This window comes from Pipra filicauda, unplaced genomic scaffold (assembly GCF_003945595.2).
Source record: "Pipra filicauda isolate LSUMZ 115617 unplaced genomic scaffold, ASM394559v2 scaffold2_size9829703_pilon, whole genome shotgun sequence".
Classification (NCBI taxonomy): Eukaryota; Metazoa; Chordata; class Aves; order Passeriformes; family Pipridae; genus Pipra; species Pipra filicauda.
The window spans coordinates 3,808,009-3,830,734 of record NW_024104421.1 but is presented as its reverse complement, the minus strand read 5'-3'; the positions used below and the strand labels follow the sequence as shown (position 1 = coordinate 3,830,734).

The 22,726-nt window shown below is 39.2% G+C and overlaps 1 protein-coding gene across 8 annotated transcripts in view; it reads left to right on the top strand.

Moving 5' to 3' along the window:
* Positions 1-22,726, top strand: part of WNK1 (WNK lysine deficient protein kinase 1) — a 100,281-nt gene that overhangs the window by 27,564 nt on the left and 49,991 nt on the right. For all 8 annotated transcript variants that reach the window (XM_039383278.1, XM_039383275.1, XM_039383279.1 and 5 more), the window contains exons 2-4: positions 5,990-6,162; positions 10,352-10,572; positions 12,393-12,550. In XM_039383278.1, the coding sequence (XP_039239212.1) occupies positions 5,990-6,162; positions 10,352-10,572; positions 12,393-12,550 (552 nt within the window). The remainder of the gene's footprint in view (positions 1-5,989; positions 6,163-10,351; positions 10,573-12,392; positions 12,551-22,726) is intronic.

Here is a 22,726-nt window from a genome sequence, read left to right as displayed (position 1 = left end):
GCTGCAGAAATGCACACAGAAGAACATTTGTCTGTTCCGTATACTACTTCTTCCTCTGAATAATAGGCTGGGAGCTTCAGTGCCTTCACTCAAATTTTCAGACGTTTGGAACACTTGATAAAATGCTGCTTGGTGTAACCTCAGCACAGATAGATAATTTACCTTGCTTGTGATTCAGACTATTTATAATTCAACAGCACTTTGAAGTCTCTTGTGGCTGTACATTTTTGGATCATACCACTTGAAGACAGTTCATTGCTGCTAATTTTTCTAGTGCATCTCTTTGCATAAAAGCTGCCTACTGTTGCTGTAGTGTAGTTAAAAAAACCCAAAGCAACAACCCACTAACTGTCTCTGGATTAGAGCTATGTATAATTTCTGGATATAGCGATAGGATATGCAGAAGGCTGGTAAAACCTATCTGTGGTATGTCAAGTGTCCAGTGTTTATCTGTTTCCTCTACTGGTTATCTTCGTAATATTGTGAAAGAGGGAACAGCTGTAAGTTGTGTAGCACCTCACCCACTGAACTTCTTATAAAAAATGGTTTCAAGTTAACTTCTGTCACCCGTGAGTCTATTTATTTGTAGAAGATGGAGATCATTGGAAGTTTGGTTTGTTCTGTTGTGCATGAAACACTTTGGCTGTGTTAAGTGTACTTGATGTTAAGAAATTGAAAATCGCCTTTGAGGATGTATAGCAGGAGTTAGCAGATGCAGTTCTTTCCATGTGGAGTATTTCCCTTGTTATCCTCTTGCTTGGTATCCTGTAGCATGTGTTAGAGGGCAAAGTGCAGTGTGTTGCTTCTACATAACTGTGTCCATTTAATGCCGGATGAATTGTCCTAGACTTTAGTTCAGGCCGTTTGGTCAGTTGGTGAAAAGGATCAGCAGAGGTGGGACCCTTGGTTGAGCTTGGCCTGAAGGAAGAGCAAGCTCAAACAACACAAGCAGAGTATGATACCTTGCTGAGGAGACTCTGCTGCTGCTTTAGGTGTCTGAGCTGGGCTCTTCGACCGCTTGTGGTAGTGAGATGTGCTTTGCAGATGTGTGATTTCTTGTCAGGATGTTAACAGGACAGAACTCTGAAGGACTGGGGAAAGTCAGAAAGGAAAACATATGAGAAACTACTCACTAGACTCAACAGCTGTGTGAGTAACCCAGTTGAAATTTAAGATTAATTTAGATGCCAGAAACATCATTAAGGATGCTGAATAGATACTAAGCCTTGGCTGAAAAAAGCCACCATGGGAATATAGGCATTTTTTGCTGCTGAGCTTTGTTTTTTGTGGCTCGGTACAATAGCTAATCTTAGAGGTGGGGGGTAGTTTTGGTTTTGGGTTAGTTTGTTTTGCATTTATATAAGGCATGTAGGTACAGTGATAGAAAGAGGGTGGTAACAATTCTGCATGTAATTCATGCTCTTGTACACGAAGTACATCAGTGAAAGAGTAAGCCTGTACCTGGTTTATCATAAGTAACCAAGATCCCTGTTTTACGTTGAAAAATGTAAACACCTCTGATAGTTCTTTCCTGACCAAAAGAAATCAGATGGGAAGTACACGGATAAATGGAAACAGCCAAGAAAAGCTTATTGAATCGTTCTGAGCTGAACAATTGTTTCATTTGCTGCCTGTCTCCTTTCAGGCCCCTGGCACTGCAGAACTGCAGGTCACGTGCTGGGAAGCCTTGCTGTTTGTCCTGGCTTGTCAAAACAATTTAATGTAGGTGGAAAGGAATGAATGAAATGAACGGAGTGGGCTTGATGCATCTGTTTCAGTTTGTTCGAAGGGCAGCCCAGTGATTGGGATGTGACACTTAAGTCCTCTAGGGAAGCTATCAGTTAGGAAAAACAATGCTGTCCATTTTATAAGATTAGTTTAAATCCATTTTAGGAAGCAAGCTCTCCTGCAGTTTGACAGCTTTGTATATTTTTAAAAATATTTGGGCTATATCTGCTTGGCATGTGCTAACTGAGCTACAAGAATGTCATTTGCTACTCTCTAGACTTAGGACTTTGTCTTGTCTGCCTAAGGTTGCTTCATTATGGTAAAAAAAGACTGGGGGGGGAGAGCGTGTGTTCATTTTTAAATTCTGTTAGTGGGAATTCCAAAACAATTTGGTCTTTGAAGGATAGGATATCAAGCCATATATTATTAACTGTTCCTAAAGTGCTGGTTTCTTGATAAAATTGTTCAGATTTCCCAGGCTTATGGAAAAGGACCTTCTGTGTCCTTCTATTTTGTTTAGTGTCTGGATGTTTAAGAGTACAGTAAAAAGAGAAGAAAACATTTTAAACTAATCTTGTACTTTTTGAAGCTGGGATGTTACTTTGTGAGACCTCTATTTTTGCTTTCAGATGAAAACATGTTGAAATGATCCATCTGTGTACCTATTTAGACTGTGAGTTACAGGAAAAAGGCTGCAGGGGGTAAATCTGCTTACCTGATTCACCCTTATAATAATTTAATCAAAAGGAATGCAGATTTTGAATGATAGGTCACAAACTGTATTACATCTTTAGAGGTGAAGATAGAGATGAGGGTCTTGTATTTCTGCAGACTGCTGCTCAGAGGCCATGGTGGAATCTGAGTATTGCCCCAAGTAGCTGCCTTGCTGGGAAGACACATCTGGGCTGTTGAGTCTCTTGGAGCAGGCACTTAAAACTGAGAATTGTGGAAGCTGTTCCAGTCCCAAATTCCTGAAAAACACTCTTTTGAATTCTTATGAAAAGGATGATGGCTTCTTTGTCTCTGCTACAGCTATGCTGTGGATTCCATGCAGTACCAAGATATTCTCCTTCCCCTCCTTTTCCCAAAGTATTCATGCCTAACATGGTTGGTAGTATTGTATCTCAGTCTCCCAGATTACATGAGGTGCTCTGTTTTCTTGCTTATCTCAATATTTTAGTAGCTGCAGCTGCTTAAGTTGCATTTTTGTAGAAGAAAGAGCATAAAGTTGTCGTGTCTGCCCATACTAACAGCCCAAAGGATGCCAAAATGTAGTATTATGGATGTGCTGTGCTCTAGTCCATCTCTACACAGCCTGGGAGATCTTGCTGTCTAATATTTTTTTTTAATGTTCTGATGAATGGAATACTCAGATTTTGAAAGTGTACTTGTCATTTTTAAACTGTATATTAGCCTGCAGGCCAACTGTTTGCAAGCTGCATTAGAATGTAGTTTGTACAACTATACCCACTCATTGTGTGTATGATTATACAAACAAAATGAATCTGCACATGAGATCTAGTATTTTCCTGAATGCTAGGGTTGTGGGTTCTTTTAAAGTATATTCACGCTTTTCTGTAACCTAGCATTAGTATTCCTTATGGGAAAGATGGGAAAGAATATAAAAACCTGTTCTGGATGAGGGTATGGGCTGTGTGTCCAAGGAAATGAGGGTAGTAAAAGGTAATATGCATTGCTGGCGTTAGGAAACAAGTGGCCTTTCTGTCTTTTTCTTCCAGCTCTGTTTAACGTTCCCTTCTGCTGCTGCAGTATGTACTGAAGGGTGCGGGGTTTCCTTGGTTGCAGAAACATGGCTGTGTTCCTGGGGGAAAGATTTTGGCCTGTGTTTTGTCCAGACTTGTCCCAGATCACTGGGGCACTGTGACTTTGAAAGAAGGGCTGTATTACTTAGTGCATTGTCACTGTCTTGGTGGTTTTTTTAATGTCAGCACTGAAGTGTTGAGTGTCCCTGTTAAATGTCACAGCTGTGTTTGCAGGAACACGATGCTGCCGATGCTGCCGTAGATGTGACCAGGGAGAGAAATGAGTCAAGATGTGGGTGCCCGTTAAGAGGCTGTTCATTGATAAGGGTGATTAGCACTTAGTTTCTATTTAGGGCCAGTAGTACAGGGGTAGGGAGGCTGAGTCAAGCCCTTAGGGGAGATGAGGTTACACAGATTAAGATGAGAATGAAATGAAATACACTTGACGTTAAGTCGAGTGTAATCTAAAACTGGTTAGTAGTATTTGTGGTGGATAACTTGTTACTGCACACAGAATAAAGGAAATTTAATCCAAATGTGTATCTAAAATCTAGGTTTCGGACAAAAATGAATGTAGGTGTTCAGAGTGACTACTTAAAAGTGACATAAAAGTAATTTTTGCAGCCTTTTCTGTGTGATGACCATATATAACAGCTGGATTTATAGCTATAAAGTAGTCCTATGTGGATTATATGGGTCAAGTGCAGAGACTGAAAATACTGCTTTATTTTACTGTAAGATGATGTTTTTGTGATTTTTGTGTTGTTTGAAGCATTGAGTGTCTCTCAGAAGCACGTGTGTATGGTCTGCTGTATGTATTGCAACTCACTGCTTTTCTGTTGCACAGCAGTTGGAAGCAGTTAGAATTGAGTGGTTTTGAACAGAACTTGTGCAGCCCTGTTTATGTTAATTAAAGGAAAGCTATTAGATGGGTAAGGCAGCTCAAATGGAAGTACTAATTACATATTAACCCCCCCAACACCTAAGCAGGCAGGAATACTCAAACGTTGGTGGAGTGTTTCTGCAAACGTTACATCGAAAGTTTTGCAAATACCTTTACGAAGGAGTGAGAAGGGGTGGTAGTGCTGATTTCTGCAGCGTGAAATAGTTGCAGGATTGAATGCTTTTGACATCTGTAGATAAAATTTGTGAGACTTAAGGATTTAGCATCTTCCTAGGAATTGTAAAGGCATGTGAGTGATTGACATTCATAGACACCGATAAGAACCTGATTTCTGAGATAATTTCAAACCTATTTTCAAACTTTCCCCTGGGGGGCTTGTGCACTTCTGAAAATTGGCGTTTCATCTGGAAATGAAGTTTGTCCATGCCCCAAGATACTCTGTGAACCTCTTAGGAAAAGTTAATGATCTAAATGAATATAGAATGGTTTAGATATTAGCATGGCTGATGAATTGTATCGAGAAAACACATTACCTGTAAGCAAAGGAAGAAGAGTTACTGCCTGGAGGACAGCAGGAGTGTAAGTAAACCCAGCATGGTTTTGCAGCCTCCTTTTAATTGAAAAGAAAATGCGAACTCAAGTGACTTAAATTTATTACTCAGATTTGACAAATAGGTCACTGGTTGTTGCTAAATAACTGTTAGACACAATGACTCTAAAATTCTTGGCTTTAAGGATATCTTGAAATGGTTTTTTTAAATGCAAACTGCATATGGATCCAATTTACGTCAGTCAGTGGATCTGACTGGTGCAGCCAGCGCGTTGGTAATGCACTGGTGAGCTGAGAACACTGAATGGCACAAGGAGACTGTCTTCCCTGTGATATGTGCTGCTTATTGTTGTAATAGCTTGGAGTCCTGGCAACATCTGATAGCCAGTTGTTGGTAGGTAATGCAATAGTATTGCCCAGGAATGCTTTTTCATGGTCTGCCTTCTGGCCAAAAGGTTGCTTTCTGTCTCTAGTGGGAGTTATGTTTTTGTTGATGTGAGATTACAGGAAACTTGCTCAATCATGAGTTTCTGCTTTTAATCAAAGAAACACCAACTCATTTACTTGATTATTTACAGTTACACGTACATACTGTATGTTGGAGAGGTTTGATGCTCTACCCCCTGTATGGAGGGCTAATGCCATCTGCTACCAGTGGGCTGGATACATAGGAATGATGGAAGATTATTGTTGTGTACAACATGCTTTAAATGATCTGATTTTATCCTCAAACAGTACATGCCCTTTCCAGCTCAAGGCAATGACTAAATTTATTAAGAGTAAGAGAAGAGGAGACAGGAGGAGGAGTTAATCTACAGATTTGCAATTCTTAACTCCAAGAGCAATGGGATTGTAAGGAACAATATATTGTAAAAAGACTGTAATAGAATGTGCTCAAGATAGCATATTTTAAAAATAATTGTGAGCTAAATGGCATTTAAGAAAGCTGATTCTTGTGTGTACTCAAGTGTTTTTCAAGTTGCTGCTTCTCTGAATAAGAAAATTTAAGCAAAGCTTTCTGATGTACCTTTTCTTTTTCATTAGGATCGGAAGCTGTCCAAGTCAGAGCGACAACGATTTAAAGAGGAAGCTGGGATGCTGAAAGGGCTTCAGCATCCCAATATTGTCAGGTTCTATGATTCCTGGGAGTCTACAGTCAAAGGAAAAAAGTGTATTGTTCTCGTGACGGAACTAATGACGTCTGGAACACTGAAAACGTAAGTAAATTAAGACATGTCAAAGTATTTAAGCTTCATTAGCACAGAATCAGAGCCCTAGAAATAGATGATATTTCAGAATACGTAAGAATAGAGCCCTTTTGCTGAGGGCTAACATCCTGTAGGAACATTCTTGTTGAAGAGGCTTGTCAGATTCTTCCTTGTGATGTCCTAGTAAGCACATACAGAAAACTTCTGGATTTTAAGACCTCAGGAAGACAATACTCTATTTTCACTTCTCAGAATTTTTCTTTTTCTCTCCAGCTGCCTTCCATTTAGCATGAGGTGGTTTGTAAAATTCAAAGTACGAATTAATGCATCTCTTTTGGGAGGCTTTGGGTGTTAGAGTAGTACAAATAATATGTAAAAAGGAAAAAAAACACCGCCTATTTACCTGTTCGTTTAGCTGAAGCTTAGTGAAGCAGTACCTAACAAAAATCAAAGTATGCAGGTGCCTGCAGCTCCAACCTGTGAGGCAGCTGAGTGACCCTGGGTGTGTCTTGAAGGCAAGAGTTAAAAGCAGAGTGCAGAAAATGTAGCTGCTGCGAGGGCCTCTAGTGGTGCGCGGGGCCCGCGGGGGCTCACAGAGAGCTCACACCGCCGGCACCCAGTCACCGTTCCTTGCTGGAAAGAGAACTGCCAGCCTTTGGGATAAACGGGTTGTGGGTCGCTGTCTTCTTTCAGTGCCCATTTAAGTCTTGGAGAGGCATTCAAATCCTAAATGTGTAAGCAGGCTGTGGGAGCTGGAAACAATTTGCCATCTATTTGGTTAAAATAGCCCGTGAATGTCTTGTGTTTTTATGATGCTTATTGATAGCCACAAATGGACATTCTTAAAGAGGAAAAAAAATGGCTCTTTGGGAGTCTGGACTGCAATTACAGGGAAGTGTTTGTCTCTTAAAATAGTACTGGAGGACTAAGGATACCACAACATTCTTTATCCTTATGTTCAGTGAAGATATTTTGAAGGTTGTTTAGGGTATTTCAGATAAAATAATAGATCTGTTGCTTCATGTGCTGTTTTCAGAGCAGTAAAAAAGTAAGCAGCTCTGTAAAGATGCCTTTAAATAAAGATACTTAATTTTATGCTATACATATAGTGTTAGATTTAATTCTTTTCCTGCCTTTCTTACTCCTTTATCCCTCTCACAGATTTTAATATTTGGATTGACTTGTTATGTGGTGGCATAAGTGAGATGATAAAGTAGTAATAGGCAATTATGAAGTAGGGTGTTGGTAGGACGAAACACCTCAGATTTGCTGTCTCTAGGATTATTTTGTGCTTTGAAGTATGAAAGTATTTTTATTTTATCCAGAAAGAAGTAACAGGTTGTTTAATCAAAGATCTTTTAAGCTGTAGAGTTCTGGGTGGGTTTTTTTCCCCACTCTTGCATAGCTTGTGTTATAATTGTGATTTAGTTTATGCTTGCCCACTTCACTTGAGACTTGACAGGTAAACTATGTATATGGGAAATTTCTGGTGTGCCAAATTTAATATCATTAAGTATTTCACGTGTTTGTGTCACATTCCTAAATCTACACTGCACACTTGTGTTAGCTTATGATATTTGGCTGACTGAATATTACTTGCATATCTTGGTTTTTTTCAGTATTTTTACATTACCTGCATTTTATAAAAGTGTTACTTTCCTCATTTTGAGTCTTGGGACATAGATATTGTTGTCACTTGATGTAAAGAAATGAAGTGTAGAAATATCTTAAAGTAAATTTTCTCTCATGGTTTTTTGTATTTTTATACATTGATACATAAATACCCAGAAATAATGTTAAAATTTTGTGGACTGCTTCTTTTCAGATGCTGTCTGGGCAATTTTCTAATTTTGCACGAGGGAAAGTCCCTGAACTTCTTTATATGAATGGAAAAGTTTTACAACTGAATTTTTGTATAGAATAAGACTGCTTTCTGATATTGTATGCTATCATGGAATTAAAATATTGGGAAAAATGGAGTTGTCTATTTGAAATTTTAATTCTACTGTTAATGAAGACAACAGTGTTTAATCTGACTTAGGTCTCAGCCATTGGTTTTGTCTAAGGTCTGGATAAAAGTGTGTCTAGTGTGTGTTCCTGATCCACTTTAAATGAATGTGTCAGCTCTCTGGTAGGGCACATACCTTCATAACTACCTCTGTTAATTCAGTAGGGATTCCTATAGCTCCTTGAGCTGAGATGCTGTAGGTAATTGTAATTGCAGATGCTTAGACTAGAAACCTCCTGAGGTCTCTTCAAGCCTGAGTTATCCAATGATACTAGGAAAATTGAAAACATACTGGCTAGTAGGGTTGTCTGTGTATCTTTATGTATTTATATGTGCTTCTGTTTTAAATTGGTTTCTGCCTTAAGTGGCATGTGACTTAGTTCAGGACAGTGCTGTGGAAAACTGATGGCAGCACTGTAGGATGCTGGGTGATGGTTGGACCCAGGTCCTTTAGCAGTGAGGAGCTGGCAGTAGGCAAGCATATTTGAAACCAAGAATGTAATTAGGGATTCCAGATGCTGAACTGAAGTGCCCCTACCATGTGATCTTTGGATCAGGCTCAAGAGAGATGAATGAGGGTTGTGTCAATAGCAAGAATTCAAGTGGTAGCTGATGTGATTCAGAACCTCCTTCAGTTTGTCTCCTTCCTTGGCTTGGCTTTTTCCCTGCCTGTCTTTATATTCTAAGACTTGATTTCCTCTGGAACTGTGTCCCACTTGCTTTTACAGATCTATTTTCACAGCAGGATTATTGCTAGCAACTTGATTTTCCAGATCTTCTTTTGAACTGGAGAAATGAAAGTAAAAGGGATTAATACACTGCATTTTTATGTTGGCAATGATTCAAGTGATTTCATCTAGACTTTATCTCCTGATTAAGTGGATATGCAGAGCAAACTGAACAGTACCACAGAATAATTGAACATGACTTGCTGTTAGTTGAAGACTGTAGTTGCTAGACTCCATGCTGGTCACAGAATTTACTACCAGTCTTGCAATACTGTGAAACTGGTCTTTATCTGAGACTTTGACTGAGTAACATTGGCTGAATAAGAATAAAGTCCTTGCTCTACAGAGCATGCTACTTCCTTTCTCCTGAATGTATTTCAGCCTGTACTTCTTCAAAAGGAAGAAAACAGTTCTTCAAATTGTGTTACCCAAAGAGAAGTTGTGAGAAAACACTCTGCTGGAAAGCACTTGAATGCTGTCATAAGGTTATTCACCTTGTGGCATCTCTAATCTGTTGAAGTTAAGTAATAGAATAAGATCACAGTCTTAGGTTACAAGCATTGGAAAATATTTTTGGTATGAAATTTGACTCTTCTAAAATGGGATTTCAAAGTGTGGCAAGATAGAACTGTTAAGGTGTTGGGTCACGTTCTAACTGTGAGGGGGTACTGGCTTTAGGTATGAACTCTTCCACCTCAATTATTTGGCAGAGCCTTTTTAAAGATTTCTCTGCGCTGTCCATGGCTGTCTGTAGTTTTGAAGTGGTGAGCAGTACCAGTCAGATTCAGGTGATCAAACCCTGTTCTGCACCAGGGAAGCAATCTCCAAGAACTTCCCATTTGCTTGACAACTCCACCAGTAAATTTGAAGCAGATTTAAAGTGTAATATGGAAACTTTGACCGGAGTGCTTGGACTGCTGCTGAGAAGGAAGGAATAATGACTTCAGAGCTCTTGCAGCTTGCCCCAACTCTGTACTTAGTTGTTGTTATTAGTGTTTTGCATCTAATGACCCACCTCCCCACCCAGTTCTAATAAATCAAGGTAAAGGTTGTAACTGTTTAGGCAATTAAATAGATAAAGTATTGCTGTAAGTCATGAACCTTGAATTCTCTGTCATGGAAGCAATGCCTTGAAACTTAGCAAGCCGACTGTCTAATTACCATAGGATGATTTTGTATGCAGATGAGTTATTAGCTATATGTTAGGCTTTTCATATATATCTTTAATTATTAGTCCCCTGTCTAGAAGAAAAGGAGGTGGGTTTTAGGAGGAGGAATCATCTTTAGCTCCTCTGAAGTCTTGAAACGCCCAGGTAGATTTTAAAATAGAAGGTGAAGTTTAAATTTGTGCATGTCTTTGATTACTGTTTCTTTGCTTCCAAACACCAAATGGTATAGTTTAATCTACTGCCTGTTAGCAGAATCTACTCAGTTGGTAACCTATTGTTACTTTTTTCCTTAGGTATTTGAAAAGATTTAAAGTGATGAAAATTAAAGTCCTACGAAGCTGGTGCCGTCAGATACTGAAAGGCTTACAATTTCTACACACACGCACTCCTCCCATTATTCATAGAGACTTAAAATGTGACAACATCTTCATTACTGGCCCCACTGGATCAGTCAAGATTGGAGACCTCGGTCTGGCAACCCTGAAACGAGCTTCTTTTGCCAAAAGTGTGATAGGTAAGCTTCTCCTGTATTGGAGGCTGCAGAGCCTTTTAAGAGCTTTCTATAAAAACATGGTTGCAAAGGTACAGGGTCAAAGCCAAAAAATGTGTAGGCTTTGTTTCTTGGTTGCTGAGGTCATTCTGTGTCCCTGATGCGACGACATGTTGAAATTTTGGTTGTGCTTTTGATATTTGTATATTAACATTAAGTATTTTGGAAGTCCTTGTCCTGCCCAACAGTTTAGTGCAACATTGTTGATAAAACCACTCTTGACTACTTATAAATCTCGGCTTTGATACGATGATGCTTCAAGAAGTGTACAAATGGATTTTGGTGACCAAACAACGTTTTGGTATTCAGTGTAGCATTAGTTTTTAGAGCCAAATTTTTTTTTTTTTATTGTCACCAGGGGTTCGTATTAAACCTCTTACAGATTGTGAGTAATCAGAAACAAGGGTCTTTCTTGTGAATTCTTAAAAGAATTGGTTTTATCAGCTTTGTTTTTATAGTTGGGTGAATAGACTGCAGGGAATGAAGTTGTTCTCACTCTCAATATTTAGAGCTTGCTAAAATGCAGCATTACTCAACAGTCCTATGCCAGATTCCTAGATGGGATCAATGGTCTATACCTGTAAATTGTCCTGCAAGCTGTCGCTGAAATATTTCCTGCTTCTTAACCAGGTCAAAATATTAACAGGAAAGCAAAGTATAGTTTAAAAAAAATAATAATTTCTGAAGCATACTTGTCATATTCTCAAATTTATCACTGGAAAAATTACCATCTAGTTATCTAGTAATGGTTAGCCTTTGGATAAATGGCTGCAATTACAGTCTTTTTTTTGGTTTAGTGTGGTGAAAACAAGCAACGTGGCTGTAGAATGATCTGTAAATTGTCTTGAATCTGGTGTCTGCAGGAAATAATTCTGTGCTTAAATTTACAAAAAGCAAACTTACATCTCTGGCTTAAAGTAAATCTGATCAAACAATGCAGCCTCTTTGTTTACAGAGGGGTTGCTGTGATGCTTCACTGGGCAATAATTTTCTGCACACTATTTAAATGGGACTTGTTGAATCTCACGCTCTATGCCTGTAACTCAATCTCTCTGTATTTCTGAGTATTTTTGACTGTAGGATGTCCCTCACTAATGCCTGTATCTGCAGTAGGCCTATAAATATACTGCAGGTGGGAAGGTAAGTATATGAAGAAAAGGGCTCTGGTGAGTGGCCTTTGCAGAAAATTACCTTTTATCCTCTTTTCATGGAGATTTATATTTGTAACAATGGAGTTTTTCATTGCAAGGCCTTACCTGAACCATTCTACTTCAAAAAGTAGATGGAGAGCACCAGGTCAGAGACTAGCTGTGGGCTCTTACCAGTACTACTTCTTTTGCAGCAGAGGGCAGTCGGGTAATTTTTGAAACAAGGTTTAATGTACCTCCTTTCTTACAGGGAGAAAAGGTAAGTGTTTTAACTCTCCTTAGTATTTGGTTTGCAGCCTATGGCTAGTCTACAGTATTCCCTTTTCTTATCCCCTACCCTCCCATTTGATTTCAGGCTAATCCAGTCTGTTTTGATACTTGTATCAACTCACATACCTAAGCCAGGACTTGCGTCAGTCCTTTCACGCCATTCTTATTCCACAAAGGCCTTGCAATGGAAGACTCACAGAGTGTGTTGATGCAACAGAGTCACTAAGGGTTTCCTCCCTCTTCTTTTTGCCTCCACTTTCTCTTGTCTCACAGGTCTGCCCATCCGCTCCCTCCTGCGGTGAGTAACGCCAGCAGCCTCTGCTCGCTTTGAGACATTTAGAGTCTGAATCGTTCTTTTAATTTAAGGTACCCCAGAGTTCATGGCCCCCGAGATGTATGAGGAGAAATATGATGAATCCGTTGATGTATATGCTTTTGGGATGTGTATGCTAGAGATGGCCACGTCTGAGTATCCTTATTCCGAGTGCCAAAATGCTGCGCAGATCTACCGCCGAGTGACCAGTGTAAGTCCCTCCTCGCTACTGAGTCTAAAGCTACTACTGTCAGCAGCAAAGGAGCACAGCTGGGTAGCACCAGTACTGTGCAAGTGTGTATGGGGGGAAAAAAAGCTGACCAGAGGTTTTTTTTGGATGGGTGGGAAGTTACGGCATGGTTACACCGAACATCTGTCCGAAGGCTGTGTGAAATATGTGAGCGCAAATAACATTTTGCATCTGTTCATACTCTTCTTTCAGTATAGTAGAAGGTAATACATAGGGTTTGAAAAACAAAAAATCAGCAACCCAAACGAAACAACAAAACACATTAGAATAATAAGAGATTATTTTCTAAGCCATTGGGGAGATGGTGGAACTATTTCAGTCTTGAAGATTAGCTGGTAACTGTTCTCTGTAATAAAGCTGGATCACAGATTCAGAGCAGTTTGGCTTAGCTACCTGCCAGGGCAGATCATAAATTGTTACCCAGAGTGATTTTTATAATTTGAATTCTGAGTGGCCCTCAGCAACTCAATGTGTTGGGGGTTCTTCTTATAACAATGCACTGGAAAAACTAGATAAATAGCAGAAGGTAAGTGCTGGTAAGTGTAGTGGTGGTGCTGGAGGCATTGTGGGTGAAACCAAATAAGGCTGAGAAGGCAAGCAAGGAATTTGAGTTGGCCCCTCTGACTAAGCTAAGGGGAACCTACAGACCTTGAACATAGGAAGCAGAACTATAGTGCTAGAAATGTGCAGTATGGTTGTGGCTAGATTTACTTTGTGGTCTCCACAGCAGTGTTGTGAGGACTACTCCAGTGCAGTAAAACAAACATGTTGAACCTTCTGATCTGAGCATTCAAGTAGTGAGGTGGCTGCTTGGGGAAGGAAAAACTTGCACTGGATTTCTCAGAATACCTGTGGTTGTGTGTGAAGGAAGGAAAAAAACCCCAGACTTACCTTTTTCTCTGTTACACGAATGAATTCCTCTTAAGTCTTTTTGTGTGTATTAACTTGGAGAAGTTGCAGATTTAAAAAAGAACTTGTTTGGCTTTGGAAAAATAAAGTTCTTTCTTATTCCTGATGTCTCACACTATAAAAGGCAAATATAATTGATAATTCCTTTCTGTGGAAAGAAGGGTCTTCACATTGGAAGTAATGAATTCTGCAGGTGAGATAGAGGACTGTCCCTTGTCTGAAGGGAAATACTGGAGGAGCACAAATGGAGGAAGAAATAAGGCATAAATAGTAATTTTGGGTTTTTTTGAACAGATGCTACAGTAAGTTTTTATATGTATATACACACACAGAGGGATTTGTTTTTGTTAGGATTTTTTGTTGGTGTGTTTTTGTTTGGGTTTTTTGATGTTGGGGGATTTATCTGTAATTATTTAAATAGACATGAAGAATTAGGCTGAAGTCTAGCTTTTACTCAGCTTACAGCATAATCTGATCTGAAGGTGGTTTGGATCAGTGAAAGCAAACTGGAGTATCTTACCAAAACAGTCTTAGTGGTACCTTTTACTTTGCTTATAGATGTACATTGGCCAGAGGCAAAGCAGTATAATTTGGATGGGCACTTTTTCTTTGAATTGATGCCTGATATAACCGTCCTGCCCCTTCCTTAAAAAGTGCTACGAACTAGGCTGTTGGTGAGAATCAGCTGTTGAGATGATCTCAGCTTGGAAATTCCCAAGTCTTTTCCCTGGTCTTTGAAGTACTTAGCAATTGTAAAGCTTTGTAGAGGCTTGTAGCAGAAAAAGTTGTGTAGAGTCTTACCAGGGTTCAACTTACCGATTGTTTATTTTGCTTGATGCTCCTTTCTCCCCATTGTTTTTGGTTGACTGTTGAAATTCTAAGTGGATGAGAAACACTGGTAGTTTTTTGGCCTGTCCAACACCACCTTCTATTGTCCTCTGCTGCTGCTGGTTCACAGATTGAATTGTTGACTTTTTTCCTGCTGTTTCATTTGCTGCTTGAGAGCTTCTAAGATTTACTTAGGGGGGAAGGACAGGAAGGTAGAGAAAATGAAATGTACATTTATGTGCTTCTAGGCAGAGGATGAAAGGCCCCGTGCTTTGATATATTTGGGTTTGTTTATTCCATTGTAGTTGCAAAGCAGTTTGTTTAAAACAAAACAAAATCAACCACAAACAAAACTTGAATAACTTTCAAGGAACGCTTTCAATGAAGGAAAAGACAATATTATCTGGAATTCAAACACAAACCTGTCTTAACTATAATGGAAGATTCAGTGTTCTATAATGTGGAAAGCAGACCTGTGTCATGAATGTGAAATAAAATACTCTTGGCGTTCTTTTTACCGCTCTGTGAACCAAGGTGAAAAAGAGCCATATAGTTTTCTGCGCTTGTCCTTTGCTCCCTATTAAAGAATATAAGATTTTCTTTCATTTCAAAGCAGACTTCAGAAGTTTAGACCATGTCTACAGTTGCGGGTGAAGGGTGAACCAGTTGAGAAATTTAGTACTTGAAAGGACAGTGTGTGAACTAACAACAACAAAGTAGAGCCAGAAAACACCTACGTAGGGGAATCCAGCACTGCTTACAAACACATTTCATTCTGATGTATGTTGGAAGGTGAATGTGGTTTCTGGAAGATGTTTAGCATCTCCATTTCAACCCCTTCATTTGCTACTTTCCTAGGCATGTTTAGGGATGTTTTGAGGTGGCAGCTATAGTCCTGCTGTGCCTTAAGTTGTAAGGATTGTTTTATCTGGATGCATACACGGAGATCAGAGGGGAGAACAATAAGAATGGTCTACTGTTGAAAGTCATGAAAGATCATGCCATATGGGAGCTTAAAAACCACTGAAACCCCAAAGGCAATCAGATTAAAATGTGCAGCAGGCGATATCTATTTAAATTAATTGATTTCTCTCACCCTCTTTGTAGTAACTGTTACGCTTAGTAAAAAGCAGAGTTGCTCTATTAGCTTAAATCCTTGCTATTGCTTAGGACAGGATCCTGTAAAAGGGGTTTCAATGCCCAGGATGTCCTCTCAGAACTAGACTTGCTAATACCAATTTATATTCTTATCTCACATTTTGGCTGTGCATTGGTCTCTTTTTTTAGGGGGTGCCTTTAGCTGCATTGCATTTTAACCTTACACCTTTTGTGATAAGGATTCCTCTGGCTGATGCCCAGATACTGCAGCATTGGGTTGGGGTGTTTGCTAGGATTTCTTGGAGTACTGGATTGTGTTCTACCTCTTTGGCTCAGGGTCTTCCCTCAGAGTTGGAAGCAGATTTTTGTTTAAATAATACGGTTTGATAAGCAACGATCTAGAATTCTGATCTAAAGACAGAAGTTCCTTCCAGAGATGAGACATTTTTTGGCCCAGGCACTTATTGTTGCTTCACATCTTGGATGATAGCACTGCTGCGTGAGTCTGCTGTTCGCAAGATACTTGTCTGTACTGCCTACATTGTCTCACTGTGAAGTTTCTGTTTTCCTTTAAAGTAGTGCTAGGATAAAGTTCCTGAATTCTCTCTGGTCCAAGAAACAGAAGTGCAATTAAATTGACATTCTTTCTCTCTTTATCTAGAAGAATTTTTCTTTTCAATAGAATAATGTGGGTAAGTACCTGGCTTAAAAAAAAACACAACTGTTCAGAATTTGTAAGGCTCAAGGTGTTTTCCTGAACCTTGTTTTACAGTTCTAGTAAGGAAGTCAGCAGTTTGACACAGAATATTGACCCCTGTACTTGCATCCTCTTGCATACTCAGTCCAGACCCTTTCACTATCAGTATCTTTAGAAAGGAAAGAGATCTGCATGTCTTGTCTCTCAAACATAAAGGAGAGACACTGCTTTTTTTTTTTTTTTTTTCATTAAATCATAATGTTGCAGTTTTGTCTCAAACCCCTCTGTTTTCTTCATTGAGGCAATCCTCTGATGTTCGTTGGAAATGGTTCCAAATACATTAGTAGTGTGTGCTTAAAGAAATTGCAGCTCTTGGGATTTTTACGTTACTGGGGGGTGGGGAAATCTCTGAGGTTTAAGCTGTATGTCTCTTTAGCTGGGACTGAATGCATCCAGCAGGCACTTACTGCTGCCTATTTGGCCTCAGAAAAAAAATAATCTGAGCCTGCAATAAATTGACAAGAAGCTGCTCTATTTTTAAGGTAGTCTTGCCTGCTCCTGTGGTTTATTTTTGCTCCTCTGCCCTCTTGTGCAGGCACACCTGTCTGTGTGATACGCTACCAGATTTGGGAATGAATCCCCTCTTTTTCTTTTTTAACGATTCTGCCCCATATCAAAGCAATACAGACATTTCCAACACAAAATGTAATCAAGATATGTAATTCTGTTATGTAGTTGCTTGCAAAAAAAAATTACTGTAAGGTCTGGTAAAATGTGGGAATATTTCCCTGTCTAACTTTGTTCCTCTCTGGAGACTGGACTGGTATTTTTTTTTCTACCTGCTCCATGCATATTTCAATTAAACAATTTGTCACAGGAGATATTTAAAATAGGCTACATGTGCATTTAAATGGAAACAGAGATATTTATAGAACAGACATCCTAAGTATGATTTCTTAATTTAGTCTGTTTGGAAAGCAATGCAGTGAAGGCATAACTAACTCCAGTAACTTCAGCTGCTTTGCCTCAGCCTCTGGTGTGACTGCTGAAATCCAAGCTGTTGCCTCAAAAGCTAGTTTGTTTTTTTCCTTGTTTGTGTTGCAGTTACCAGTCACAGATGTAGTATAGATCTCTTTTTACTTTTACGCTGTATTTCCTTTAAACTTGCTTTTTGCCACGCAGAGATTTTTATAAGCATGTACTGACTACTCAATCTTTAATACTTGGATGTCCCAAGGCTTAAATTTTCTAGGTGCTTGACTAGTCCCAGGACTAGTGAAAAGACTGTTAATGGGTGTATAAGTGTCTTTAATGGGTTTATTATACAGATTTCTCTCCTTCTTCCATATCTACCACTAACATAAAAATCCAAACACTCATTGCAAAAAACTTAGTAAGACAGTGCTCAGTTTCAAATGTACTCATCAGTTGAGTGTGAGCAGAAAACCCCCTTTCTCTTTCTCCCCCTCCCATTGTATAAACTTACCTCTTAAGTTCTCCTGGCAGACTTGTGCTCTATACTGGGTTTTTCTCCACGCTTACTTTGACCAAGTGAACTTTTGCACTTGTCCTTTATTTCACCAGAAGTCCAATCTCTTCTCTCTAAACCAATGTCTGCCAACTGAGGTGGCTGTAAGATGAGAATGGGGGGGAAAAAGGCATTTTGCATTTTGACTTTAAATGAAGAAAAAAAAAAAGGTGGTGCTGTACTGAAATGTTCCACAGAGTGGGCATAACAGTTTTCTTCTCTGTTCTCCAGAGCTTGAAAAAGAGCCTAAGGGAACAAGGTACATAATGAATAACCTGGCCAGGCAGTGTCTAACTGGTTTAAAAATCCTTAATTTCCCTAACTGGTGGGAACTGGAACTCACTGGTTAGAGTGAAGGTCATTCTCTTTGCTGCAAACCAGGCAGTTACAAAGTGCTGTTGTTTGGTCAGTTGAGATATAATTAATCTCTTCTTTAGTGTCCTAAAAGTTAGGCATCACAACTGTCTAGACTAGTCAACAGCTTCATTTTCACTAGAGATGCAATAGGCAAAGTATTCCATATTACTTTCTTTTTCTTCTTTAGGGGTCCTAGGCAGATAAATGCTAAATCTTTAGATGTATGATTAATTTTACTTGCAGTTCTTAATGAATGATGATCAAGTGTCCTCTTTTGTTTCCTGAAAGCAATATGCAACTTTCTTAGGCATGAATAAAACCCTGTTTCTTCACATTGAATAACTTGACCTGGTTTAGGTTGATACAGAGGCATCCCTCATATCAAGCTTCTAGTGCAAAAAGCACTGGAGGAAAAAAAAAAAAAGGAAAAGTAGGGGAGGAAGCCCTCTAACAGAGCAGGTAGTCCTTTGTTAAAGCAGGTACTGAAAGGCCACAAACCTCTAACCAGGAAACACATTATTGTAAGAAAGGACAAACTCTTGTATTCGTTGAAAGAAGGAACTTCAGGTACTTAAATATCAAATACAAGAAAAAAAAAAAGGCACATCAGATGCAATTCCTTTGAATCATACTGAACAGACTAAAGAAAACTTCTACCACTTGCCTCTTGTAGCTGTTCAACTCAGTTGCAAGCATTTTGTGCTGGAACAGCTTTAAGAGAGAAGAATCTTCCTGCATGGAGATTGTCACTGACCTCCTGTCAATTGAGAAATATATAACTTTAAAAATGGAAGATGGGAATTCAAAGTTTTGAAGCATTAATATCTTAGGCAGCTCTGCATGTCACTTTGGAAGTCCTCTTTAAAAAATTAGAATGATCTAAGTAAGGAAGAGCAGCAATCAGCATGAACACTGAGGTATAACATGCTGCATGTCAGGTGACAACCATGAGTAAGGGCCTGGAGCATCTCTTGAGAGGAAAGGCTGAGGGAGTTGGGTCTGTTTGACCTCAAAGAGGTGACTGAGAGGAGACCTCATCAATGTCTAGAAGTACCTGAAGGGAGGGTGTCAGGAGGATGGAGCCTGACTCTGCTCGGTGGTGCTGAGCAATAGGACAAGAGGCAATGGGCAGAAACTAATGCAGAGAAAGTTCCACCTGAATATGAGGAACAGCTTCTTTACTATGAGGGGGTGACCAGGCACTGGAACAGATTGCCCAGAGAGGTCATGGAGTCTCCCTCACAGGAGATATTCCAGAACTGTCTGGATGCAATTCTGTGCCATGTGCTCTAGGACGACCCTGCTTGAGCAGGGAGGTTGGACCAGATGACCCACTGTGGACTCTTCCAACCTGACCCATTCTGTAATTCTGTATGGTTTGCACAGCTAAGGCAGATGACATCTAAAGTTGGAAGGAAAAAGGCTTATTCAACTGGATTCTTTTCTAAAAGTAGCTCACTTTTACGACTTGATCTTAGAGGCATCTGTACTATTCAGCATCAACAGCTTCTAGATTACAGCTAAAAATGTTTTGTCAGTATTGGTGTAAAACAAACTTGGTTTGAAGTAAAAGGAGCTATTTCTTTCTTAAATTCACCACTGAACCTGGAATGTGTCTCTTGGCAGTTTTGAATCAGATATGATTTTAAAATGATTGTGAGCATTGGTTGAGTTGCATAAAATCAAGATCTAGTGTATTTTTAGGTTCTGGAATTTGGTTGTATTGCAGAGTTTTGCAATGCAACCTAAATAAATTCACAGAATACAAACTAAACAATGTGTTTAAAAATTTGAAAAGTTGATAATTAAGAATCAGGCCTCTTAAAACTGTGATATTAATATTTAATATTCTGTCCTGTACTGACACCTATTTAGTTCTTACATTAACTGAGGTTAATTTAACAAGAGATGGTAAGGTGCTCGCAGGAACAGCAACGTGGTGTTTTTAAAATGCCTGGCTCTGCAGTGAGGTGAGAACCATTATAATTCTGTGATTAGTGAATCACTGAAGCATTACTGTGGGGAGACTGATAGTTCAAATTTATTTGTCTGTATAGTGCCACTAGTTGAAAACAGTGACATTAAGAATGCATGGGCTACAATTTTTGTGTCCTGCTAATTGTACTGCTGTAGTTGCACAGGGGTAGGAATGGGATAAGTCTAGGAAAATTTTAGTCTTGAGGAAACTCACAGAGGTGTTGAGTAGTAATAAATTATTTTGAGGTTATGTGATTCATAGGCCAGAACTCCACCAAAATTTTATATAAGCCCTTTATAGTTACCTCCAGGCTCCTTGGAGCTGTTGCTAGAGCAGGCAGTGACATGGGGCTGTGTGTGCCTGCTTGAGTGCTTTGATTTGTTCCTGTATTAGAGAGTGAAGGGCACCAGAGTTGAGTATAATTTTGTAGATACAATTCATTTCAAAAACTAGAGAGACACAACAGGCTAAAATGTTTATGCTGAAGAGAAAAAGGCTCTTGCTTCTCTGTCCAGTGCAAGTAAGCTTTCTAACACTATGAGCTTGTGACTCTGTTTTAAGGGAAACACTTTTCAGAGATGTATTTCTACCTTACCGCCCATTACCACCATCATAAAGTTCTCTACATAGCAGGGATACTTTTTAGACAACCTTCTGAAACTGTTGGATCTTTTGGTACACAAGTGTAAGTTCTTCACTTCTAATAGAATAAGTCCAAAAATAAAAGGCACGACGACTTTTGGTGCATTTTTGGAATTGTGCACTATTTTTGGTGTGCTGGAACATTATCCCAGGCTTTTTAAGTAGGTATCCTTTTTAAAGGCTAGTTCTGGTACTAAATGTGTTTTATGGCCCATGTTGCATCATTTTTTAAATTCAGTTTGAATCCACTGGAACTAATCTGTGGCTTTTGAGTTACTGTTACTGTACATGAGCTTAAAATTGAGTGCTACATGATGATTTTCTACCAGAATGGAAGCAGACTAAAGCAGAGAATGCAACTAATAAAATTTTTCAAAAATGTATTTTCCATACTGCAAATAAAAGGCAGACACTTTTAGTATTGTGCCACTGTGGCATTTCTAAATTTATGGAATTGAAATGTGTGTCTAGGCATGTCTGTATTTATTTTTTTTTGAAAGCCATTTTCAAGCTGAAGTCCCAATGAAGCAAAGGATCATTGAGCCAGCTTAGGATCTTCACTGTTCCAGATTCATGTTCACATGGTAAAGGCAGCATCCCTGCTTATAAGGGTGAGGTTAAAGAACTGTGCACAGTAGATGCAAATTATCTTTATGCTTTTGTGCAGGAATTACAACTGTTAGTACCTGGTCCACTTGTCCAGATTCTAGTGTTTTCAGAAGAACTTCTGTCTTTGTACTATGTGTTTCTAAACAGGGCCCTTTTCACTGTTCCATGCACCAGTATCCTAATTGTTTGCCAGCTATACACTAGGGAACTGTGCTCTGCCTTTTAGTTACAAAATTTCCTGTTCCAGAGCTTTATTAATTTCTTCTGTTCATTAGAATTGCTGCATTTACAGTAGGTGTTGTGATTAATTTTTTTTTTTTTTTTTAACTAAAGCCATGTGCTTAGCTCCAGATTCTCAGGACTTCTGAAATAAGCTGATACTCTTATTTACCTGGCAGTGCTGAAGTACAGTGGGCTTTCATGTCCAAAGTAGAATCTTAAAATGCCTTGTGTACTGGGCTAGATAATTTATCAGTGAGGTAGCTCTAAGCCATGATGTATATTTGGCAGTAGTGCATGGGATTTCAATATTATCACAAATACAGTGGGTTTTGACCCTTTTTACCACCTTTTAGTTGAGAATACTGGCTGGAAAGGATTGCAACCAGTGATTTCTAGAACAGTTACGACAAGTTCCTGTTCAAACTTAACTGTGGGAACAAAGCAAGAGAACTGTAGCCTACTATCCTGGTCTTGTAGGGTTTTTAATGCGGTGAATTCTCTGGCTTTAAGAGTTAAAAATACAGTGTTGAGACACTGTCAGAGAAGTTGGTTAAGCATGAAGTGTCAGTATCCTGTGGCTCCTGGGCTTGGAGGCAGTTGTAGGACACAGATGTGGAGGTGACAGTGAGCAGTGATTGCTAGTCAAATCAGGAGTCTGCTTTATTCTTTTTACCACAGCTGATCTCCTGCCAATGATCAGCTGCTTCTTTTAACTTTAGGAAGAAGCAATTAGTATGAGTGTATCATTCAAAATACAGATATACCTTGTGTGTATAGCAACTTTAATCATGTCTGGGAATTTTTTTGCGTGTTTGGCCTCCTGTTTTTTATTAATGCCTCGAAAGTTTTTTTGAGGGTAGGTGGCAAATTGGGGAGGAAGAGTTTCTGAATGTGATCAGTCAGGTTGCAGCAAGCAGGCCTGTATAAATTCAGTGCTGTTATTGTCTTAACAGCATGTTTGTGAAATCTGAGCATACATCCTTATCTGTTGCAAGTCATGAATTCATTTGGTTTGGAGAAATTTAAGAATCATGGGACTTGGATTGTTTACACATCACAGAGGGTGAAGACCAATTGGTTAAGCTATTTCAGTGACTTAGATCTCTCAAGTAGCTGAGATAGGAGTTTTGATTTGGATGATGATGGGTCAGTTGAGTTCAAAAGGTATTGGGTTCAAAATATACAGTGGTTGGTTTTGATCAGCAGAGAAGACAACGAGGCCTGTCCCAGTCTGCACAGCGCCTCATGAGCTGACTCTGGCTCACTGGG